This window comes from Rhopilema esculentum, chromosome 16 (genome assembly GCF_057945365.1).
Source record: "Rhopilema esculentum isolate cy_ngs chromosome 16, ASM5794536v1, whole genome shotgun sequence".
NCBI lineage: Eukaryota > Metazoa > Cnidaria > Scyphozoa > Rhizostomeae > Rhizostomatidae > Rhopilema > Rhopilema esculentum.
This window is the reverse complement of record NC_142830.1, coordinates 4,769,681-4,795,038: the sequence shown is the minus strand read 5'-3', so window position 1 is coordinate 4,795,038 and position 25,358 is coordinate 4,769,681. Positions and strand designations below refer to the sequence as shown.

The following is a 25,358-nucleotide window of genomic DNA, read 5'->3' as shown; positions in this document are numbered from 1 at the left end:
TTGGGTTCCTTTGACCACTAGCAGTCTTGAAATATTTTCAATAAACAGCCCCAGCAAAGAGAATACACAGTAGAAAATAAGGCACATATTGAATTGAACTGGTCGACTATCATCGACTACACAGATCAAGTATTATCTAAAACAATCACTGCATGCAATATTTTTATACACAAGACAGAAAATTAGCTCTCCGGTAGAACAATAGAAATTTAATTTCAAAGTTGCTACAAGTTCATTGATTTTGCTGTTAACTTTGTCATTAATTTTTCTTCATTTTTCCACTAGCCATCATTCCCATAAAGTAGAAAGACAAACCTAACCCAACAACTGATACTGACATAAGAGATTTGTATAGGGTTGCATCTGCTTTTGTTTTCAGGAAGACTGGCTTGTTTCCTTTCTAAAACAATACAATAAATTGATACAATCAACTAAAATGAATCAAATACAGGCAGATCATTGCCCATGTGAGAAAACAGTAAATCTTATTTCATAAAGTTTAGGCAAAAATGATCTTCAGGATATCATTGGATTAATATGGCTTGTGTTAAATTTGACTCAAATTTGAATTTGAACTGAATTAATTGAGATTTCCATTTGACTGAGCATCATGCAGATAAATAGAACATGATATCATCTTATATCAAACAGTAGCTGCTCTTGAAACACAGCAAGTTTCTCAAGTCTTTTTCTGTTTTTCCCCAACCAAATGACATCAGTTACTGTTCCATCTCTGGATTTCTACTAGCCATGAACTATTTACTCCCAAGTAGTAATCTTCAAATTGCTAACTGTGGTTTCTTTCAGACTAAATTTTGGGACAAAAGCTTCATATTGTGCTTGTCCATTTAAAATTGTTTAATTTTCTTGGGTGCCATGAAGCTTTGGAATCCCAAATTCAATTGACATATATTCTAAGACGTGCATCACAAATCTGAGATGTCTATCAATATAAAGCTTGTGTTGGATATATTTTGCACTTATTAATTGAATTGACACAATTAAAAAGGTTGGAAAGAATTCTTACCTGGAAAAAATCTTGGAAAACTCTCACCCTGTTGGGCCTCCTAATGTATTGATTAAGGAAACTATCTTCCAAGACACCCATAACAAATTGTGCTTGACCAAAACCTGGTTAGAGATGAACAAGCTAATATAAATATTTATATTTAGAAATTGCAGGAAATCAGAAAATAACTGACTCTAGAAAAGTATGATCCCTAACATTGTTTGATATTTCTAACATTGGATTTACAGAAAATTATCTAGGTAGAGTGCAAATGAAATGTGGGCCTAATAATCAGGGCTTGAATAATAATTTTTCTTCCTGGCAGCAAAATGAAAAATTCAAGATTTTCTGTGAAGCCTTGACAAAGTTTCCAGCCACTGAGAGTGATATTTCCAGTTGCTTGATTTGTTTAAAGATTTGTCCTTAACACAAACAGTCACACTAAAAAAAACTACCTGCTCTTCCTTGATCTTTTATCATAGCTGTTTGAACAGCAATCATTTTGTTTAATACTGTATTAGATGATCAAGGAGGACATGATTGAGCACAATACTCATAGTTTGTTTTCAAGGTTAAAGTTAGTAGATTTGACAATCTAAAATAAATTTGATTTAATTTCATATCCGGGCTAGCAAACTAGATACTATTGAAGTATTGGTGCATCCTACATCTTGCTCTGGGTTTCATGTTTGCTGCTCATTTTTATCACCAGAGCTGGTAGTTCATACAACATGTAAGAATACTACTTTATTTTTCAATGATTAAAGTTAATGTTTTAAATCAGAGGTTGTGCTGGAGGGAAAGATGTAAGCGCCAAACGCTTACATACTTTTAAGCTAGCAAAAAAAGTATATGAATGCCAGTAGAAAAGTATGAATAATAATGGACACATCCAGACAGATTTTGGAGCATGTTCACCTTGAATAAGATTTGAACAAGATTGGCTGTATTTAAGTGCATTTACTTATCTAGAATTGGCTAAAGTAAAAAGAGAATTTAACTTTGTTTTATCTTGCTTGTTTTATCCTGGCAAACAGCAAAAATTTCCTGCAATGAATTTGTGACAAAAATTTCCTGGCACTGCTGGTGCTGCTGGACATTTTCCGGCCCCGCAAATAATACTTTATGTTCACTCAAAGTTGTTTTTAAGTGATTAGGAGGTAAAATGCAGGCTGTATGATGTTGTCTGGCAAGAAGCAGTATCCCAGTCTGCATTAAATAGCCAATTTATGCGAGATCTGCAGCAAGTATAATTCTTTATCATTGTAATTTGTGAGTTTTATCTGCACTTATGCATAGGAAATATATGTGAAGCAGTTATATTTGCAAGTTACCTTTTTCTTGATAAATGTTAGGTAGAATTTGAAGATTGAAATTACTTTACAGGTTTAATATATACTATTAAAAGCCAACACAAATCTTAACACAGATAGTTGATTGTCTCTTTAAATGTATCTAAGTAATCTCAATAATTGCAGGAACAACATGCTAAAAGCTTTGAGTACAGTAATTTGGTCGATAATGTAAGTATTAGAAGATAGTCCATTCAACAGATTACGAAAACCTGTTTCGATGATCTTTTGGACATACAGTAGATAGCATGAAGGCTTCCTTTATATTAGCTTGTGCTGTATCTATTAAATTTAAAAAGCGGCGAACTAGATTTTAAAGTGAAATATCCATACCAATAATTGTATTTGCCGAGGAAGGTAGAATACCTAATGACTTCTCAACTTTCTTTTCGAAAGGCACTGATAAATGCTCCCCCGCAACATCTTTTCCCTCTAAGCGAGGCTATTCACCATGCCTCAGCAAAAGCACAACCAAACAACATGGAGGATGGGAAGGATGATTTAATTTTACAAAAATGGGTAACTTATCTTCTCTTCTTTAGAAAATTTGTAGTGTTGCTGTACGTTTAGAGTACAAGAATAGTCTTTATGGCTCATATACTTGATTTTACTCTACTTGATGACCTGTGAATCTCATTTTTGTAGATTATCGAATTGAATGTTGCCAAATCAGAACTTGAAACAATCAAAGCTGGCAAGGTATGTACCAGTAAAATGCTGAATATAAATCATTTCAGTAGGGATCAAATACAATTAATGACAACTAAAAAATACAGCTACAAAAATATAGGCATGTCATGCTAAGCAAACCCTCACAGGAGGATACGTAGTATAGTAGATTTTTTAAACAGGGCTGTCTCAGTATAAATGGGAGGTGAATCCCAAAAATAAATGTTTACACACTAAGGGCTCAAAGTGAATGCTCTGACAGCCTCACTAAAAGGCAAAGCTCTTGTGTGCACTTGTAGAAAAATCTTTGCTAACAGCTTTTTTCATTGGAATATAATTATTTTGATTGTGTTGAAGCAGATATAAGATATTGCATTGAATGATAAAATGGTGGTAATTTCTAAGACCATTATACATTATTTCTTCTTTCATCATATTTGAAAATCAATAATGAAATGAAAGAACGAAATGAAAATGAATGGCACTGCCATAAATGTTAAGAAAATATACTATAAACTATAACTTTATCTAAAAGTAAAAATATTCAAAACAGAAGATAAGTTTACATGTAGGTCCGTTTTTTTTTGGCACTGCCTGTCTCTTTAATTGAGCTTCAAAGCCTAAAAAACTGAGCCTATGTTTATGAAAAATACACCACAGCCCATAAAATTTTACACTTTTGTATTAAAATCTTTACATCTTGTAATTTTTCTCAATTTTTCTTTTTAAGCAAATATATTTGAAGAAAAGCAATATATTCTTCCTTTCCAACAAACAAGACACAAAAGATTTTCTGAAAGGTTTCTACTTTTAGATATTCTTTTGATGTTGATTTGTTGTTCCGAAATGATATGTCAGTGTTCGGGAAGATGTTGAAATCTCAGTGAGGATAGGTCTTTTCATAGCAACTTTAAAATGTAAGGTTGGAGACTATCAAGCTTGCCTGACCAATAATGAAAGTATGTAAACATAACGAAAGCCTTAAAGAGATTTACATATATAGATATCTTTGTTAAGTTTTGGGTTTTTTGGCAGTTTGATTAAATTTGCTAATGCTGAGAAGATACAACAAACAAAACTCAACATAATTATATGTTGCAATTCAAGAGAACTGTTGAATAAGATATTTAAATTTTTGTTTTGATATAACTAGGAATATCTGGTTTGTCCATCACTAATCTATTATTTTGCAGTTTCTCTAAAAAATGCAACGGAATCCTTTCCAGAGAGCAAGTCGTGGTCATAGGAGGTCGTAGTCAACGAGAAAGAAGACATTTCTTTAAATACCAATTACCTCCAAACAAGGATCTATGAACAAATTATCCTAAAGTATTTAATTTCATTTTTTATTGTACATAATACTGGATTTAGAAGTCTGTTGAACTAAATTTAAACTTCTCTTTAACGCACCCTCAGTTTTTGTTTGTTCAATAAATGTTCATTCTGCCTTGTCCATTAACGGTTGTTGCCACTCTGTTTATTTGTATCCAATTTAATGTACTTGATATCATAGTTAGAGTAAATTATATCTTTTTCTCAAATTTGTCAATTTTTTTATCTGAAAGAATACAGGTACCCTTTTCAGAAGCTGATTAACTCATCAGAGTGATTTTATTTTAATCTTGCTTTTCACAATGTATTAATTTATGATTTGACATGAGAGGCCAAGAAGCACTGGTTTTTTTAATTTTCTGTGTACCCTTTTACACAGCTTATAGGCGCATATCATTGAAAGGGGGCAATCTTACCAATTTCGCAAGAAAAATAAAAAAACAGCAATATGGCAATCCATTTTCTCTCTGACAACGTTTAAATGCTTCCTAGATTACTTCTCTTGCAAAAACCATTTTTTCAAATTGTCCTTTGTGTATAAACTGACATGACGACAAAGACAACTTTAATGAAGAACATCTGAATGAAGAACCAATGATCATTGATAATGATTTGGATCCTGAAGAAGGTTTTATTGAATAACTGTTAGAATATGCTGTTTCTATTGTTGAGACATTACTCCTGCAACTTTGTGGTATAATTTTTCTTTTTACTTATAGGCGCATGCGCCTGTATCTAAACCGTTTTTTGTACCCTGTAAAAAGTCAAGATCATGAATTTACTTTTATAAGCGCATGCGCTTTTAAGCGGGGTAATAGAGAACGAACATGTGTCAAATTTCTTAATTTTATTAATTGTGATGGTCATGAATTTTTAAGACACACAAATGATATAAAATAAGGCCAAGTGAGTTTAGAAAGGCCGTTATAGCTTACTAGGTTCTCAATTTTTAGCCTGCCTAGACCCTCCTGGCACATGGAACTTCAGTTTCTGTGTCTTTACGGAGATGTTTTGTATTGGGTGTTGTTGTTTTATAGTTTATTGAGTTATTAAAAACTCCATGGTTGTCATGATAAAGGCGAAAAGCCAGTTTGAATTTGTCTCCTTTATCGCGATAATCGTGCAGTGGAAACTAGGCTTTATCGAATTCATAGGAAAATTGCTATTCAATTAAATCACCTTATCATAAATTTGCCATTCAAAATTTTTCCACCTTTTAGGTCACTATTGGAAAAAATTACATATTACCGGTTTACACGAAACGGCAAGAACGAATCCCTTTTAATTGTTTATTAATTGGCCAGATATTTATTTTTTGATAAAAAATTCTTCCTTTGCTCGTATAGGAACAGAGAGAATTGGAGAGAGGAGTCATGCTTTTAATTTCAGAAATAGGAGGTACAAGCAGTGGTTATTGCCTTAAAACGGGCCACAAAGGACTGAAGGCGCCCTGGATAAAATAGCTGGTTAAGTCTATGATTTAACTTTTGATAATATTATTTCATCTAGAAAATTAGTTGCTTCTTAATTATAAGCATCTTAATAATTATTTATTTTGTTAAAAGAGTAGACCGGCAGCATTTTCAGGCAGGCGCCACGGGGAAGGGGCTGGAGGCTATCGCCCCACATTTTGCCAAAATGCAAAAATATTTACCATTGAATCACCAGTCAAACCACTTTTTTAATTCGGTTTCAGCCCCCTCCCACCTTTTTTAGATCCCCATTTTTCTCAACGCTCCGCGGTGCCTGCACTGAATAGTTCTTGGGAAAAAACGTGCTCGCAGCCAATTTGTAACACATTTAACTAATATTTCACATTTAGAGATATTTAATGATGACATTTCCAGGAAGAAAATATTTCTTGAATCATAACTTGAGTACGGGGTAAAGAAAAACCACTCCGGAGCAGCACTTAGGCCGGCTTTCCGAAAGAATTATGATGTGAATGAAAAAGCTTTGCAACGAAGGAAACTGAGGGGTAAATAGACTCTTAAGTTAGACACAGGAAAGCATTGCTACTACTGCAAAATTTATCGCGATTAGCGTTTGCAGTAGAAATCCATTTCAGATAATGTTTTGAAATTATTTTGGAATGTAAAGCGCCATGTTTGCAAGGCTTATTGCTCTGCCTGATGCCAGAATCCTCAAGTTGTTCCAACTGAATTTTGGATCTTCAGCATCATTTTTAAGGAGCCAGTGTATTACTCCGAAAAATATCAAATTTATACCGGGCCGAGAATTTTGTTCTGTAAGGGATAGAATCGTTCGTAAAAGAAATATTTCGTTAGTGGTAGATTCCGGAATTTTAATTAGGACAAAGTTATTTTCAAGCAGCTCCTTTCGATTTAATCAAGCAGATGCGAAACCGGCGAAAAAGCAAAGTTTATTGTTACGTGTTCTAAAAACGGTTTGTTTGGTGACTGGTGCTAGTGTATGGGCTGCCTTGATTTTTGTGTACTTTTGGGTGGAGGATTTCAAAGTTGAAAAGTCAGAGAGAGTAGAAGTTGAATCACCAGAAGTTGGAGCGATTCCAAGGGACCTGAGGTTTCTTGGTGTTTTGAATGATGATCAAAGCTCTAATGCAGAAGCTATCATATTAAATGACAACGACAGGCTTAGAAATGAAGTTAATCAGAAACTGAGTGCCTTCAACGAAGTTTGGCAAAAGTTGAGCAAGGAAGAAGGGGTGAGGCTATCCCTTGGTGGCCCTGTTGAGATATGTGGATACAAATGTAATAATGGCACAATGATGGATGCAAACCTGCCCCAAACAGATGATGATGGACATAATAAGTGGATTGCTAATTGTTATATTGAAGGTAAAAAAGGAGCTGGTGTGCTAAGCATTCTGTTTGAGAGGTTGCACACAGAATCTGAATGGATACCTACTAGGGTACATTTGGAAACTCTGAAAGAATCAGGGGAAATTGTTTGCAATGTATCTGGTAACTTGCCAAATGGACTAAGGAATTTTACAAGGCTGTCTGATGTTTAGTTTTTACAGAAATTTAGCTCTTAACCTTCTTTCTAATATATGTATTGTGATAAGCTTTAATAGGGTGGTGCCTAGCAAATAGATATTGTAAATTAAACAGGAGAATGCTTAGCAAATGTCTTTGCTATGCATTTGCTCTCTTTTACATCAATATAAACTGTAGCATATTTGTGTTGTGTAAAATTACAGCAAACTGTGTAGTTTACAACTTGCTTGATTTTACACCTGACCTTAAAACAGCGACAATTTTGTTGTGTAATTCCAGTATGAAAGTTGTGTCTACCATTGCTAAATTCACCATTTAACTAGATAAGCAAGCATAGGAGCACCATCAAAGCATCTTTCATTTTATGTAAAAAATGTGATGAATCAAATTTGGATTCAATCATCTTAGAATAATTTATGAGAATAAATTATTAGAAATAAGAATAACTTTAAAATTCAAGAATTTACTTTAAAAAGTTGTGAGAAGTATTAACCAGCCTTGTTTCCATAACATAAATAGACAGGTATATGGGATCTGAAAACACATAATTCTTTTAAAAAAGAACCCCAATCAAGTAAACTGACAAGCATATTTTCTTATCCTTTAGCTGGAAACGTTATGTGAAAGGAACCATTACAATCTTTTAGGGCTAATTATATGGTTGTTTCTGAACCTGGCACCAAGCATATCACCAGACATCAAAATCTAGACAGAACTGGCAATTTTGCAAAATTGATCCCATATATTCTAAGGCAGGGGTGTCCAACAAACAGTTACAGGCCAGATGTGACCCACAAGGGAGTATTCGGTGGCATACTTTCTAACTATATTAATTTCTCATTATTATAAGCAGATGTTTTTATTACAAAGCTGAACAGAACAAGTCAAAGCTACAATCTAGGCATGCAGAGAAACATTAACACAACTTTCTTCACATGTCAACCACAAGTTTACTGTGTTATGTTCTTAGAATTTCTGCAAACAAGAAATGTTTTCACATTGTTGAATCATTTTCATGTTGATTTTTTTCATGTAACTGTTTTCGTAACTTTTGATGTAATTTTTTATGTAACTGTAATTATATATTCATTAACTGTTAAATACCAAATTTGTCCAGGATTGAAATACTATTCATCTGGCCTGCCTGTGTAGTGAGGTTTTGTCTATGGCCCACTCAAAAAAATAAATTGGACACCCCTGGTCTAGGGTCTAGGCTGATTTGGACCAGTTTTTCTTTCGATCAGTGTAGATCTTGTGATAACTGCATGAATTATGCCAAGTTAGGCCAAACACTTTAGAAAACCATTATCTTTTCACCAAAAACTGCACCCCCAGCCAAATAAAAAAATTTCTTTAATCAAAAATAACCTATTCCTGCCAGCTAGATCCCAAGAATTGTTTGAAATATTGGACTATGCAAAATGTAACTAAATGGTGCAACATATCATCCAAAGATAAGAATAAATTTAATGAATGCATTAATTCTTATTTGAAAGGAAATTCCGCAAGAATTCATCAATCCACTTTTTGCACCCAGTCAAGAAGCTTACCAGAAATTATGCTATTTTTCATTAAATGTAAAATTTGAATTGAAAAAAGCTTCAAATTTTGAGGGGATCCTGAAATTCAAAATATAAATGGGGCAGAGACAAACATGTAAATACTAGTTACATGGCCTACAGAGATTTTAGAAACACATTTGGTTGCATTGACGTTTTAAATCAATGCATTGCATGGCTTACAAAAACCTCCAGACAAACCTCCAGAATCAGGTTGAACATAAAAGTCTGAAATTTGTAACATTGGACCGTTTCTATTATTTTTATGTCAAAATGTCACATTTTGTAGTAAAAACTGCATACAACAATGACTATGGTTGATGTAAACTTTGCTTTTTATTTGTTCAAACTGATATATTTACAATAACTAATTATAATTAGAAATCTATGCTAGCTTCATTGTTGTAATATTCTTTGCTGAACTTCGAAAACCTTTTTTCTCTATTCTTGCCATCATTTCAGCTTCTGTTGCCATTTTGTCAAATGAGCTAAAATGGACAATAACCATAGAGATGTAAGAATTAATAAAACAGTTGCACTTTGTGATTTGTCAAATTTGCCCATTCAGTTTTGCATCCTGTAAATTCAATAACTCACAATAATTTTAGATGTCATAATGATCCTTTTTATTTACCTAAACTATCATTAAAATATGCACCTTTATGTCAATTTCTGATTTAATTCTGAAAAGAGAGCAAATGGTAAAACTTTAACCAATATTGTACAACAATAAAAATTATTACTGTATAAATGGAGACCCTAGAAAGAAAACCACAGAATGATATATGAAAAAGTAAAATAGAATCTAGCTTTATCCTGAATATTCTAAATGCCTATCAAATAATGTGTTCTAAAAACATTTATGGTGTTTAATATCAGATAGAGTATCTTGCAGAAATTCATAATTGTCACGACATGGAGTAAAATATTGAATAAACAACAAATGGAACAAATTTTACCTTTTGATAGTCTTCTCTTTGATGAAATCTCGCATGGTTCTGGAAGCAAGAGCTGCCTCACGGTTCTATGCAAACAGATCAAAATGGCATTTATCTTTTATGACAAGATCAATTGCTTAAAATGTAAGTTAACTAGACCTCTCACAGAAAATCATTCATAGGCATTCATTTTGTAGCCACTGAAGCTTTTGCTTCTTTTCAGAAGTTATTTAATATAAGTAGGATGAGTTCGGCTTCATTTTTGCTCCAATTACTACTTAATGATAGCGTGGGAAAATTCAGGAAGTTTTTCTTTTGTTTTATTTAACTTTTTCATTTAAATCATTTTAAGTTGTGGTAGGTGTGGATTCTAACCAGTTATTAAAATGATGACCCTGTAGACGATCTGCTAGGGGTTCAAGTTTTCTTCGGGTCGTCTCTGGCATGATCGAGCGTCTGAGGCCTGAATTCACGAACTTTTGCGTTTGAAGTTTTCCAATAAACAAACAAATAAAAACAATGAGTCGATTGAAAGGGAGCGGCCTGGTGCAAGACGCATTCCTGAAAATGATACTATTGAGAAGGAGAAGACAACGCATGGTTTAGAGTTGCTTTACTCGGCAGCAAAAATTATATGTGCAGGAAATAAAAAGTGCCATTGGAAAAAGAAAGATCGGTATGTAAAAGAAATACGAAGGAACCACCACAAAATGATAGGAAATTGGTATGCTCAATCGCCCACTGGCAGCTTTATATCGCTGCAGATGTTAGCACCTTGCTCGTGCGCTTTCTTCTTTCCTCTCTTAAGAATAAAACTTCAAACAATAACGATTATATCAGACAGTTTCCTTTCAGCATTCGTTGCATTTGTCATCTATAAATTGCTACTGATGAAGACAATAACGAAACATTAAGTGAACGTGAATGTGCATATCTGGGCTAAAATAATCTTAGAATAAACAGCAGCTCCAATAAACAGAAGATTGACAGTTATTTGAAGCAATGATTTAGACATGACACCAGAAGGTATTATATTAGGGCAAGTGAATGACTGATTTAATTTTATATCAAAATCTTACTTCCGAGAAAAAAGCTTTAATTCAAAAAATCTAGAATTTGCGGTTTCAACTGAACATCTTCCAAATCATTAAACTTGATTTTTGTGTACTTACAGATCTTGCCATTTCTTTTCTGTCTTCTATTACCAATTTGCTTTTCTCGTCTTTTTGTTGAAGATAATGTTGTAACTCTGCTAAACGGAGCTTTTCATCTTCTTTTATCCTTTGAAAATGAAGTATACAATGCAATAAGATAAGCAAAGCTTTCAGGAGAAAATATTTCAAATATCGAGCAAAGAAGTGTAGGTTGCATAGCATGCTGAGTAAGATAGGTATAAAAAAGGTGTCAAATAAAAACTTACTTTGCTTTATTTGTTAAATGATCATGCTCTTTCTGAAGCCGCTCCATCATTGCCTTTTTGCCTTTAAGGTAAGCGTTATGCTTTGCAGTTTCCAGAGCTCTTTCCTCGTGCTAAAACGAGTGGAAGTTATTTAGATGTGCTAGGATATCGAAAGAAAATATACGATTTAAGTAATATTTGTAAAAAACCTTCTAAGAAATGACCATAAAGATAATCATTGCAAACATGTTAACAGAAGGAACGATTCTTCTCACCAAACGATCCTTTTGTTCCTTTGTTCTCCAATAATTGTGTCCCAAAATAATTCTATCCTTCCTACGGCACTGGTACATATATTTTAACACTGGTAAGCCGGACCATTTATTTGTTCCGCATTACAGTCAGAATCTCGTGACAAATTCAATGCTTCATTAGAATGTTGGATACTTAGGCAAATTAGAAAAAGCGTGTTACAAAAACAAGATAGGTTTCATCTCAAAACTCAATATGAATGATGAAATTATGACGAAATTATGATGAAATAAGTAACCTTTTGTCATCGCAATTTACGAAGTTTTTGACATGATAGGGTGAATAAACCAAAATTATACCTGTAGCTGGTATCTTTTCAATTCTTTTTGCCAAACTCCCAGATCATCATGCATTCTTTTCAATGACTCTTCCTGTTGCTCCTTTCTTGCTTGAGATTTCATCCTACGTCAGAACCGAATATTCTTTGCTTATCATTGTAATGAACGATGTACGCATAGTGAAAGGTTAACATAGTTTGAAAAAATATTTGTTTAAAAACGTAGAGGGGCAAACTCACTTATGAAGTGATCTTTGGAAATCTTGCTGGCTTTCTTTTGCACGTGTGTTTGATTCAGCTTGTCTTTGCTTAGCTTCAATTGCATACTGGAGAGCTTTCTGGTCTTCTCTAAAAATCAGTTATGGGCAGTCTTTTAGTGATAAGAAAATTTGAAAATGGCGTTGAAGAAAAAAAATTAAAGCATGACTTATGCTTTTCATTTGACACTATTCATAGTAGAAAAACAAGAGCACATTTTGTTCTAGACCAATCAACGGGTTTGTTTACAAAATGTCATTAGCCAATCACCGGCCTCCATTTCGAGCTTGATTTTTGAATGTTCCAAACCAAAACACAGTTGCTGTGGAGAAAAACCTACCCCCATACTTTTGCCCGGGAAAAAAATTTACGTTCTTTAACCTAGAAGATTTTTCAAACTTAGTTTCTAGAGTATTTGTTTCGTACAAATCTCGGAGCCCTAAGCAGAAACACAAACGGTGTCTAAAATATCTGCACTGAAACATCACCTATTTCCCACCAGAGACCTACCTCCAAAAATGCCCAGCCCCTAATTTACTTTATATGAAGCTTTCGCTAATTAAACAAGGAAACATTCTAAGATTTAAGTTTCCGGATAGTTTGCGCAAGCAAATCACCCAGGTATCACTTGGGAATAATGTATTTTCTTAAAAAACTAGGCTTTATAATTGCCTATTCCCTCCTCTACACTACCGCACGGGATGCCTAGGCCCTTTTTGAACATTCCTCCTGAGCATCACAGTCAATGAAACTCAAACCACTTTTGTGAAGCCATTAGACATCAGTCTATAGTTTGAAGCCAAAAAGGCCAAAATATTGGCAATACTTTCAATTCAATTTTTGAGAGATATCATCTTTTTAAAAAGTAACAAAGACCCACTTTTCCTGGACAGTCTCAAAGCCTTGAAACCTTACTGATACCTGCTAAAAGGTTTTTAGAACAAGGCATGATAACTTTAGAAATATCTTTGTTAAATCAAATTTGGTTGTTTGAGAACCAATATGATCAAATTGGCCTTGAATTAAAATTTATTCTCGTACCGATTTACTTCAGCAAGACTTGCCTCTGTAAATGAATTCTGTGGCTTTATGACCATAGTTCTAAATTATATTTCTGCTTTGTAAGAACGTTTCAGAACTGTTAGAATGTTACCAAATGCTATGCTTGTTTTCTAATCGGTCGGTGACATCTATACATGCATGTATTTATCCCAACTGAAAGAAAACACTTTGAATTTCTCTTTTTTCAAAAACTATTTGTCTCAAGAAGGAGTAAACTTGCAAAAAATTTTTATGTTTAATGGGCCAAAACGTACTTGCAATAAAATAAGCCTTTCTTTGCACAACCTTGTGAGATTTCTATGTAAACTCACAGATACTTAACTTTATGCTTGGATGTCTGAGACTGCTCATTTCCCTCTGTGTTATTAATAAACTGCTCATTTCCTTATGTTATGAAAGAATTGGTCAAATATCTTGGTCCAAATTTTTTGTACTTCAACGGAGACCATTGTGTGTATGTTACAAGAGAACTCAATCCATATAGAAATTTTCGAAAGCCTCCAAGTCCATCTTTTCGAAAGCCCATCTTTTCGAATATTTCGAAATAACCAAGTCCATCAATTCATTGCGGCAATGTTCAATCCAGTGCACGGAAAACCAATGCTGCAGTTTTGTCAAAACCACACTTCATCTCCTTGAATGCAAACACTCCCCTCACGAAAGTATCAGGACAGTTCAACAATCGATTTCCTTTTCGGACAAAGACAAATTCAGGCTGATGATAACGACTCTTTAATTTAGTGATAACAATTTTTGGAGAAACCCTTAAAAAATGAAACAAGTCATCAAACTGTTGCAAAACTTCTGCTCTTTTCACCTGTTATATATTTTTCTTAAAATAAGAAACCTTTGCGCTACTTGCCTTACGCAAATCAACGGATGTCAAATGTCAGGTGACTTGGATTCATTTTCGTTTTCTTAGCTACCAGCTTGACAAAAACCCTCACAACATTTACTTACACATGGATAAAATAATTTTTTTAGACAAATAAATAGTTCAAAGGCCAAAGAAACTTATAGAAAAATTCAAGGAAATTCAGAAAACAGTTTTGCAATCAAAAATCTATAAATTGTAAATTCGAAACTTTCCAGATACTTTCGCGAGGGGAGTGAGTTAACAAAATTTTCGCTATTGGCAGTAGCGTGCCTCAAATGCCTTGAAAGGACGTTCGGCTGAAAATAGCTTTGAAACGACCAAAGGCTGATAATGTATCACTTGCCACAAAATTCAAGGCCAATTTGATCATATTGGTTCTCAAACAACCAAATTTGATTTAGCAAAAATATTTCTAAAGTTATCATGCCTTGTTCTAAAAACCTTTTAGCAGGTATCAGTAAGGTTTCAAGGCTTTGAGACTGTCCAGGAAAAGTGGGTCTTTGTTACTTTTTAAAAAGATGATATCTCTCAAAAATTGAATTGAAAGTATTGCCAATATTTTGGCCTTTTTGGCTTCAAACTATAGACTGATGTCTAATGGCTTCACAAAAGTGGTTTGAGTTTCATTGACTGTGATGCTCAGGAGGAATGTTCAAAAAGGGCCTAGGCATCCCGTGCGGTAGTGTAGAGGAGGGAATAGGCAATTATAAAGCCTAGTTTTTTAAGAAAATACATTATTCCCAAGTGATACCTGGGTGATTTGCTTGCGCAAACTATCCGGAAACTTAAATCTTAGAATGTTTCCTTGTTTAATTAGCGAAAGCTTCATATAAAGTAAATTAGGGGCTGGGCATTTTTGGAGGTAGGTCTCTGGTGGGAAAAAGGTGATGTTTCAGTGCAGATATTTTAGACACCGTTTGTGTTTCTGCTTAGGGCTCCGAGATTTGTACGAAACAAATACTCTAGAAACTAAGTTTGAAAAATCTTCTAGGTTAAAGAACGTAAATTTTTTTCCCGGGCAGAAGTATGGGGGTAGGTTTTTCTCCACAGCAACTGTGTTTTGGTTTGGAACATTCAAAAATCAAGCTCGAAATGGAGGCCGGTGATTGGCTAATGACATTTTGTAAACAAACCCGTTGATTGGTCTAGAACAAAATGTGCTCTTGTTTAGTAGAAAATGTCAGAATAAGAGCCGAAAAAATCGAGAAAGAAGATATAAACCCAATTCTGGATCGAAAAAGGCCAATCAGGAAAAACGCTTATACACGACTGGTATAGTTACCCAATCAGTACTGCGCGCCTGTAGAAATATTACCACTAGAGTCCAAGGGTGAAAACAAACGTCTTCTGTATACACAATAGCGGCTTTTTCGTGTTTATGTAGATCGATTTCAAAATTTCCAGGTAAAAAGACGACCGGGTTAATTATCTGGAAGATGTAACTGACTTGTACTCAAACGAGTATTAGAGGAAAAAAACTTTTGCTAATAATTTTGTTACATGCTCTATAGGGATATCTTCATTGTTTCAAAACTTTGCGATTCTGAGCCTAAGATTATTTTTAAATGAGTCTTAAAAAAAGTTTAACTCATTGCTAGCGACTTATTTATCACCGAAACATAGTGGAAAATGAAAAATACAAGTGAAATACAAGCTTGACGATGGTTTCTCAAGCTTTTTTGTGAAATTCCAGCATGGCTTGTTTGCTCAAAAAACTCATGAAGAAACAAGTCGAAATGTCGATGAAAATCGAGCAAATGGCTAATATTCTTAGTTAATTCTTAACTTTCACCACTTTCAAGCCTTGATATCCTTAAAAATTTGTTCTAATAAAACTTGTGTATTCGTGCACACGCTTCTATAATCAGAAGTTAATCGAACATTTCTGACTTACAATAAGCGTCGTTTGGTTTCTTTCATTGTCCTTTCATGTCGCTGCTGTTCCTCCATGTTTTTGAAGAATTGCTTCTACGGTACGAAAAACAATAAAGTTAATATTGTTGAGTGCTTTATCAAAACTAAGTTACAATATTATTTTTGTCACATCTTGTAATTAAAAAAAAACGTCTTGCAATCAGTATTTTGCCATTATATGATAACGCAAGTTTCCCGCAAGAGTATGTTCACAAGTTCTGCGAAGGTGTAGAGGTTTTTTCACTTTAAAAGGCATTCTACAACTAAACAGTTCTGATAATGTCAGCCTTAGTAAACATAAAGAGAACGGCTCTGTCATTGCAAAATAAAGCAAGTAGATCTAGTCTGTTTAATCTTGGGTATCTTGCATACAAACATATGTTTACAAACCGATTTGGCAAGTCTTATTTGCATGTCTTTATTCTTAGCAGCAGTTGAATGTCGACCCTCAAGGCCCATATGAGTCATGCTCCTCAAGTAGTCTTTTTCTTCTGCGATTCTTGCCAGATTCTGCTCCTGAACAAAAAGAGTTAAGTTTTTAAGTTTTGCAAAAATGCCCCTCTACTTTTTGTAACATGAAATGATTTAGTACCTGAAGAAAGAGAAACAAAGCTGATAAGATCAATTAACGTTAATAAAATATCTGTACACAATAATAAAGCGGTTGTGTTTGTGTTGTGTTTTATGGGGCAAATTTGAACACTGAGAGAATCTTAGATTGACGAGGGAGCACAAAAGCACAAAAGATAATCAGCAAAAGCTAATTGGCAGATAAAGGTTATAAAAAGAAACCTATGTAGGTAAAAAGTGTGAAAACAACAGTCCACGTTGCACAAATGGCTGATTATTACTTATAAGAACTAAGTTATTATTGGAATTAGAGTTAAGAACCATTCAGCAAAATAGAATAAAGAAATTTATGTCCATACTTGTATAGCCTTTCGCTCTTCCTTCTGCATCTTCTTCAGAAGTAATTCATTATTCTAAAGAAAAAGTAATTTTTGAAAAGCTTTAGATTTGCTCCGACATTAGCTTTTCTAATGCTTAAGGTGTTTCAGCCAAGCATCTTGGTGATGAGAAAAAAACTTGAAAAAGAAGTTAGGATACTCAAGGGAAGAATCTTGAACAGGTTTGAAAGCACGTTTGAAAGTAGAAATAAAAATCAAATGATTTTAGTTGCTATCTGTAACATTTCATGAATGTGTAGTATTTTTGTCTAATATCCTGTACATATGCAAAACTATGAGAGCCAGCTATTTCAAATTTATCAAGATTTTATCTGTATCACCATATCACAGAAATAAAAACAACAAGGGAATTTGAAATGTCCATATAAACGAAATTTCTTATAAGAACTTACCTTCACCTCCAAGTTTCTTGAAAATTCATCTAACCAGTAGTCATTTTTATAGTCGATCTCAGATTGTACAAGTCTTTGTTTCTCCTCGTTCTTTTCAGTCAACTTTCTTCTATGTCTCTCCTGTCATGATTTTCGGATTAGGATTGATTCTATAGGTCTAAAATGTCCTGGCTGTTTTGTACTTAAAGGCGTGCGGGGAAATGAGTTGTGTATTATATGTCGATTCAGTATATTTAGCATATATCGTACACTGTGGTTGACAGTTAAATTAAATCGTTCTCATTACAAGTGTTCAGCAAGTAGTCAATAGGAAGGAAGCTGCAGAGTGCTTGAAGAAACTGACTCCAAGCAAACAGAGTATTTACGCTCAATCGGCCTAGGACGTCTTCCGAACGCTATATATTCGTAGTTCTGATGGGAATAGATATGTGTATGAATAACCAGGGGTTTGAATAGCTGAAGCAATATCTGTGAAGTTGATAACTGAAGGGAAATGCAAATCAGCTCAGTGGAAACATCAAATAATTTTCTACTTTCAAATGTTCTACTTTTCAATGGCCAAAACGATCACCGAATACCGGATTTATGCATTGTGTTTGACCTGGCTGGAGGGACTAGAGGGGGGATCATACCATTTCTGGCTTCATTCGGGCAGTTCTGTCTCTATGAAGTAATACTATCGTGCAAGATCCATACTTTACTCGTTTTGGCTACACTTATGTACATTGATAGCAGCCACCTGTGAGGGCTGCTTATACACCCTGTGTTCGGGAGACGTCCAGGCCCTTTATTTGATCACCATATCTACCAGTGAGATATTGAGGCGACCATCACAGTGACATTATCTAATCTTAAGGATGGACAGAGCATCGGCTTTATCTACTTGAAAGGCCGACAGATATTCAACAGAGACAATTTCATACAAATACATCCCTATTGCACTCACCCGTAATCGTTCACTTTCCCGCATTTTGTCAGCCAAAAGCATTTGGTGTTGCTTCATTTTCAAATGCTTCAGTTCAGCTTCTACTTGACGTTGTTCAGCCAGCTCGAGTTTTCTTTCAGCTCGTAGTCTCTTGTCTTCGTCTTCTTTATTCGCCTTTGTTACCATGATATTTAACAGTCGTTGGTCCTGGAACATCAAGTCCAATGCGAGTTAAAAAACTCTTTCAAACTTTTCTAGAAAAGCAAAGTCTGATTTTTCTTTAGTAGACTGATATTTAAAAAGCATCTTGCATCTCCTTTTGATATCGTGAATCTTTCAATGCCCCTTTTTGTTACTTTGCAATGGATTTTCTTACACGTTATCTTCATGATATTGAGATTGCTGGTGAGGGCAAGAAGACACTTTCTTTACATAGCTGGCCCTTCCAGTTTAGGATCAGTGGCGCGAGCCGTGCGTAAGCTTTTGCATAAAACGGTAATCAAATCATAAGAAAACAACATTTTTGACCTAGGCCCTTAAAATCGTTAAAAACATTCACTCAAAGAAACACCAATCAAAACTTCAATCTATTGTGAACAAGTTTAAACGTCTTTCAGTCTCAAATTACAATAGTTTGTCAAAATTTGAATATGGCGTACGAAATATTTCATATTTTATGAAACAAACAAATTAAAAGCACACCGCGTGTGGAGTAAAAGTTTAAGATTTTCTGCTTACGCGGTAAAGAGTTAAAATTACGAAAGACTTATGAGAAAACGCTTGAGAATTTACAGATATGAAGGTGCATTACGAGGAAATAAGTTCTCCTATTGACGTCATAAACACCTGAAATGACCCACTTCTAGTAAGTATTGGTACACAAAAATCATGCTTACACTTTCTGACAACTTGGCAGCTCCTTTTTGAAGATGCGGTGGTAAATCTGACAAAATGTTGTCAACAGACAACGTTCGTTGCATTTTGTGCCCTTTCTTTTTACTAGCCGGTGATCTCTCAATACTTCGAGATTTCATTTGATTGTATCTTTCGTCCCAGCCATGTCTACGAGTCGCCGTTTCTTTACTGGCATACGGCCTAGGTTCAGTTGATGACTTCCAAGATTCCACACCGGGACTGTATCTGCTACTTTCGACTCCATACACTCGGCCTAAGAACCCTGACATTTGTGACGATGGCCTAGCAACATAATTATTTGTAAATATAACTTAATTCACTTGAAAAGTGACTTTTTACATGGAAAAATTAAATACTGTAAAAACGTTTCGAAAATAACTCTTCATTGGGTAAAAAGAATAGAAAGAGCTGCTTTGTTTTACATTGTTTATTCATTAGTGATCTTTTGTAGTTGTGTTCGAATACTCTTTCAATAGAAATGTTAGCTCTTAATAAAAGTGCAATATAAAATAGTTAAATGATTATACGTATTCTCTTTAGGGTCCAGATCTTCTCTAAAAACTTAATAGAACTCTACGTATCCACTTGAAAGTTGTTTCAGTCAAGCATAGCTACAAAGTACAAAGACAGGGATTGCAAAAGCGGATGAAGATAAGAGATTTTAGTTGTAGTCATATCCATAGAAATTGAGCCCCTCCCTTTTGTTTTTGATAAGCTCTGTGGTTTCTAAAAAGTATTTTTAAAACGATTGGTCATGACAATCGTACCAGAGAAATCGAAAAACGATCTAACTAGCAGAAAAATGCAAGAACAGGCTGCAAGGCGGAGGAACTTTTGGTAAGCGCCTATGAGCCCTGGGGAAATACGGCGCTATAAAAATGCCTTTATCATTATTATTATTATTATTATTAATTCATTACAGTCATTACAGATATTTCAAGTGGGAAATATTCTGCATGACGAAAACGGCCAGCCTCTACAACCATACTTATACATCTTAGCCTTCTAAAAAACGTTAAGAGATTTGTTTTAGTTTTTGCTACCTAGCAGCCGAAGGAAGTCTCAGGACACTGCGAAGCTGTGCTTATCGAGCAGTGTCTTGGCTCTTCCTCTCGACATGACCATGTCTTGTGGAAACACAGAGCGCTGGTGACGTTCCTTACCCTAAGTGAAAGACTTATCATTTCACGGGCTCGTGTCACAGACCCTTGGATCTGAGTTACCGACCCTACCCACTGAGCCATCCTCGCTCGTAGAGTGATCCTCAATTTTGATATTAATGCTTATAGATGTAACTTATATTTTAATGAGATGTTATGATAACGAGGAGCTCAATAAGCAATTGGTATTCTCAAATCTATTTTGTGAGCATATGAGACCCAATAAGTAAAAACAAAACTGTACCTTTCATCCCGAGGTGATCTAGTCTCATCTCCCTTTGAGTATCTTATAGATAAGCTTCTTTCCACTTTATCTCTATCTGAAGACCAGGATAAACGTCTCCCTTACTAAGAGCTAGTTAATATCGCAAAATGAATATTCAAAGAAAACCTTTAAGTTGAAAGCAATGTAAGGTTGATTGCAAACCAATTTTACTTAGGAGCAGTGACTGAAGATGAAGCTTGATTAAATTAACTTGAGTAAAATAGCAAGTCAGGGAAAATTAACAGGTGTGTACGTTAGTATATTGAAGAAATATTCGTACCGTCTGTTATTGAACAGCCAAAGGTTTGCTGCATTTTTGGGCAGTGTCTGACCCGGTGGAGCCTTGCTAATTTATGGTCTCGTGGTTTCGACGGTGTAAGGTGTAAACAACAAACTAGTTAATGCAAGCAAGAAAAAAAGTTAAAGTGGCCTATTTTGCTCTTTAGATGGGTTTATATTTTCTAGCCTCATATTTTCGATTCGCATCTTGACGTTCTTTGACAAGTGTCCAAAACCTTGGCTTTTCCAAAACCATCTTTAAAATTTGTAGCTGAAATGATTTGTTCAAACGTTTTGACTCTGTTAGAGATAAAAATAAATCGCGATTTCCAAAACAGCAAAATAAACGTCCACGTGTTATTATTGTAAAGTTTACAGTAGAAAATAACGAGCTTACCCTTTGGACTATCGAGCATTAGAGACCATCGTGCCGAAGGATCCTTTGATGTGCGCTTTCTCTGTCTTGTTTCCATGAACTCTGTGTTTTCGTTATCAGAAGTATCTAGAAAATCAGTTAACTCGCCAGTTCTCTTTTGCTTTGCACTACTTTTTTCTGTTTCTTCTTTTTCATCAACAATTCTAGATCTTTCTTCTCGACAATACCGCAGCATCCCTGTTTGAGACAGACAAATCGTATCATCCACTCCAAATTATCTGTTGAGACAAGATTTGCGAGGCTTAAAACGTACTTGACAACAGGGCTTTACAAGTGCATTAAAGTGGAAACCTAATAGTAAGGCTAAACATGTATAGCAATTTGAGGAATAGCAGCTTAGAAACTTGCAGATATATTTTGTAAACTTGCTACAAAACATAAAGTGCTAAATTTGTAGTACCCTAGAGTTAGATAAACAGTTAGATTTAACAGTCCTTTGATAAAAAGACTGCCAATTCTTGGAAATACGATGGGGGCAGCACTCCCTTTTTTGTTCTTACCCCTATGGTGTTACAATACTCAAGAGTTTTAAAGGGTCTTTCTCAAATTGCAATTGGTATTGTAGAGATATTAAACATTGTAGAGAAGTCTCTAGATAAACAAACTTAGTCTTTGCTGTTCACGTCTTTGATATCTTTCCAAAATCATATCTGGACCAAGCCTTCCATTATATTCATCTTCAAATTCAGACAAAGGCTTGTGCAACAATTCAACTGGCTACAAGAACAAGAATAAAAAATTGGAATGTAGGTAACAAAAATTAGGTAATTAAATTTGTACTTCATAGGTTCCAGATCCCAAGATTTCAAGAATAGCAAATTATTAAAAGGTATTTGCCAAACAGTTTCTGACAAAATGCAAAATATCATTTGAAACTAAAGGAAAAATTTATTTTAAATCAAAAGAGGTTTTGTTATAGCTTCAGCAGAGAAACAGAATTTAAAAATAGACAAAAGATCTTTTTTGGGAAATTTCACTCTAAACATCTCAAAATATCCAATTGGATAAAAATTATCAAGTCACTGTTCAGTAAGTTGATATCTTTAACATTAAAGATAGCATTAAGACTTTGTGATTCAACTGTCAAAGTAAGAGTGAAAATTTTGACTGTTATATTTCTTCCAACTTTCCCATTTATTTTGTAAGAAAATGAAATCAGTGCCAAACATTTCCATGGTATAAATTTAATGTCACAACAGGCTGTAAGCCTAAGCACTAACTTTGCTGTCAAGATAAATCTTTTGTCACTGAATGAAATTCGGAAAAAGTTTTGTACAGAAAGCTTGCTGTTTGCTTGTGAGTAGATAAATTTTTTATACTTTCTTAATCTATATAGGTTTTTTTACACTTGATTCAAACTTTAATTGTTGTTAAAACAATAGCATAATGCTCAACGACAAATATCAAAATTAAGGTTTGAGCTTGGCCATACTGAACACCTTTGCTAAATTGAACCCAGCACTAAAATATGCAAATAATAGCAGCTTTATTAGCTAGCATTCTCAATAGACATTAAAAACTTCACAAAAACCTTTCCTTTACAAAAACTGGCTTTATACCCACCTTGATTCCAACTATTTCACAAGCCTAGAAATAGAAGAAGTAAGAATTAATGGACAAAAAGTAGACATCAGGTGTAGTGAATATTTGATTTTTAATGATACATACTCGTCAAGCCTTACAGCATAAGCTGCAAAATAATGCAAACTTATGGTTTTAAACCCAAAATCTAAGGGCAGGACACCACCGTAGCCTCTTACACCATGGACACCACCATATTTTTCAAATGTATTCTAACCTTATCATATTTCAAATATATCATTTCACAAACCCAGTAACCAGCAAAAACTGCTAGTCTTCTTAAATTAAGAATTAAAAGATTCGAAAATGGCTTTGAAAAAAGCAGATATTTGAGTAAACAAAAGCTTTTCATCTGACACTCTTCAGAGTTTACAACGTCAGAATATGGATCGAAAACTCTATGCTAGAAAATATATATATACCCAGTTGTGGATAGAAAAAGGCCAATCAGAAACAAGACCGTAGCTACCAACAATCTTGCTTGAAATTTGAGAAAAATAAAGTAATTAAAAAAGAAAAGAATTGCAATGCTTAATAAAATGAATTTGATTAAAATTAATGAAATGAGATTCTTCAATAAATTGTGCAACATTCATTCTTCTTTGACTTTAAAAATTCCAGGGTGGAATTCATGTAGGTTATCCTGGAAATTTTCAGCAAAGACTATATTTTTTATATTTTGTCAATCCTTTATGGCTGGCGAATTTCCGGCGCGAGCCTAACATGGATTCAAACCTGGTAAAAATTACGTAGTTTAGATAATAATTTCTGTACATCACTTGGTGCTTTAACAATTTTTAGCAAAAAATAAAATAATGTAAACTAATACCTTGAGTGATCGTGGACTGGTTAAGACATATTTGCTATTTTCAGCAAAAGGTTCTTCAAAATTGAAGAGATTGATATTAGGCACTTGGTTGCCAATCATCATAGGATAGACCACAGCAAGTACAAAACCTGAAAAAAGTTTAATTTGGGTATAAATTATCAAAATTTTGATCTCATAAAATTTGTCTTTAAGTGGGAACAGAAAGATAAATCAAATGCAAAAAGAAACTTGCAAACTAATGCACGAGTTAAGGAAAATGGTTCAAAAGCCTTATCTTAGCAACCCAAACATAGCAACTGTCGCTTAAATTGTGAATAACTTGCGATTTTCGATTTAGGCCTAAATTTTCCTTGTTGGATAACTCAAGATAAAAAGAACTGTCGATCACAAATAATAAATGCGATAAAGAAGAATAACAAAAAGATGTTCATACTGAAATAAACTTGATAACGCAAGAAGATTTTCGTAATATTTCTATCCGGTAGCCAAATATGCCCTAGTACTCTTTGCTTTTCAAATTTTGCCGGTTGTTGTTCCAACAGTTTCTTTTGCCTCGTCTTCAAAATCAATCCAGCAACGAGAACGAGACGAGACAAGCCTTTCATTCCAGGAATCCAAGGAAACATTGGAACGGTAAACTTAACATTTTTTCGTTTCTGTTTATTCCTTTCGAGGTTCTTAGGCGCACAGAATAAAAGTAACAAAGTATTTCCATAGGAAGAATTTATTTAAAAATAGTCAAGTGCGCTCATCTACAACAATGGGACGCTAACCATAAGTGGCCTAAACTGTCACTGTCAGCAATGCACATGCGTCACTCAATGTGAGGATTTCTCTCCAGATCGATGCTCCGCATGGGCTCCGACAAAGGTTGAAAAGTGGGAGGGCCAAGGGAAAATTTAACACCCATAACAAAAGATTTTGAAAAAAACTCTATTGTTTTTGCAAAAAAGTGGGGGGGGGGCAAGGCCCCCCCGGCCCCCCTTCGTCGGAGGCCCTGCTCCGATGCTAATTTCATGCATACTATCTTTCGAAATTTGCAATTTTTAACAAAATTCTTTTTATCAATTATTAAAAAAAATTTTTAACAAAAATGTTGGATATATTGGCTGTAAAAAGTTGTTTTTTACCAAATTCGTGGCCAAACTTCGGCCAACTTTTGCTTCTTTGGCCAAATCGATATCTGACAGGCAATGGATTTGGAAAACGGCCAGTGAGTAGGAAACTGGACATCAAAATGGCCAAATGGCAACCCTGTTAGGTATAAGCAATGTGAAACGACGGGGAACAATCCAATATAAAAGAATCTGATCATAAAAACCTAAAAAATAAAGTTGAAACCAATGCCATTTATATTTTACACCAACACCATTAGAGCCAAAGTAATGTTGTGTTACATCATTATGCAATGACACCATATTACTTTCCTATATAATAAGTGAGGTCTCAAACAGGCAAAGACCAACAACTGTGGGGTTGTAGCTATTTTGCTCAAAGGGGCCAGGGTGTAATCCATGTAAAACTTGTATTGGATTGCACCAATAAACAATAGAAATACAATGGGAAACTGTTAGCCAAGCACCATATCCCCAGCATTAGCTACTTGGTTTAACATTGGAAAGGAGCTTTCCAAGGTCCCATTTGCTAACTAAGTGCCATCCTTTATATG

The 25,358-nt window shown here is 34.5% G+C and overlaps 2 protein-coding genes and 2 long non-coding RNA genes across 6 annotated transcripts; 2 read left to right on the top strand and 2 right to left on the bottom strand.

Annotated features, from left to right (window-relative positions):
* Positions 1-88: 88 nt before the first annotated feature.
* LOC148958233 (uncharacterized) lies at positions 89-2,792 on the bottom strand. The gene is made up of 3 exons (XR_016144709.1): positions 2,695-2,792; positions 1,028-1,131; positions 89-400 (listed from the first exon to the last, which is right to left on the bottom strand). It is a non-coding gene; the product is annotated as an uncharacterized LOC148958233 (long non-coding RNA).
* Positions 2,785-4,772, top strand: LOC135682710 (uncharacterized). Its single transcript, XR_016144708.1, has 4 exons — positions 2,785-2,880; positions 3,007-3,060; positions 3,761-3,830; positions 4,224-4,772. It is a non-coding gene; the product is annotated as an uncharacterized LOC135682710 (long non-coding RNA).
* Positions 4,773-6,466: 1,694 nt separating this feature from the next.
* On the top strand, positions 6,467-7,357 carry LOC148958232 (uncharacterized). Its single transcript, XM_089113241.1, has one exon. It carries the CDS (start codon positions 6,467-6,469, stop codon positions 7,355-7,357), a length of 891 nt encoding a protein of 296 aa, XP_088969367.1.
* A 1,439-nt stretch (positions 7,358-8,796) lies between these two features.
* Positions 8,797-24,588, bottom strand: LOC135682708 (uncharacterized). 3 transcript variants are annotated; one of them, XM_065197712.2, is made up of 18 exons: positions 24,123-24,588; positions 23,690-23,817; positions 22,843-22,866; positions 21,885-21,996; positions 21,241-21,456; positions 20,544-20,619; positions 19,121-19,421; positions 18,246-18,431; positions 17,300-17,419; positions 16,869-16,922; positions 16,330-16,455; positions 15,920-15,993; positions 12,069-12,176; positions 11,851-11,953; positions 11,261-11,370; positions 11,013-11,121; positions 9,862-9,926; positions 9,251-9,390 (listed from the first exon to the last, which is right to left on the bottom strand). In XM_065197712.2, the coding sequence occupies exons 1-18, from the start codon at positions 24,313-24,315 to the stop codon at positions 9,288-9,290; spliced, it is 2,208 nt and encodes a 735-aa protein (XP_065053784.2). In that variant the 5' UTR covers positions 24,316-24,588; the 3' UTR covers positions 9,251-9,287. The 3 variants fall into 3 exon arrangements, with proteins under 3 accessions (XP_065053786.2, XP_065053784.2, XP_065053785.2); XM_065197713.2 differs by lacking the exon at positions 17,300-17,419 and having other exon boundaries at positions 24,123-24,587; XM_065197714.2 differs by lacking the exons at positions 22,843-22,866; positions 23,690-23,817; positions 24,123-24,588 and having other exon boundaries at positions 8,797-9,390; positions 21,241-21,497; positions 21,885-21,992.
* Positions 24,589-25,358: the final 770 nt, after the last annotated feature.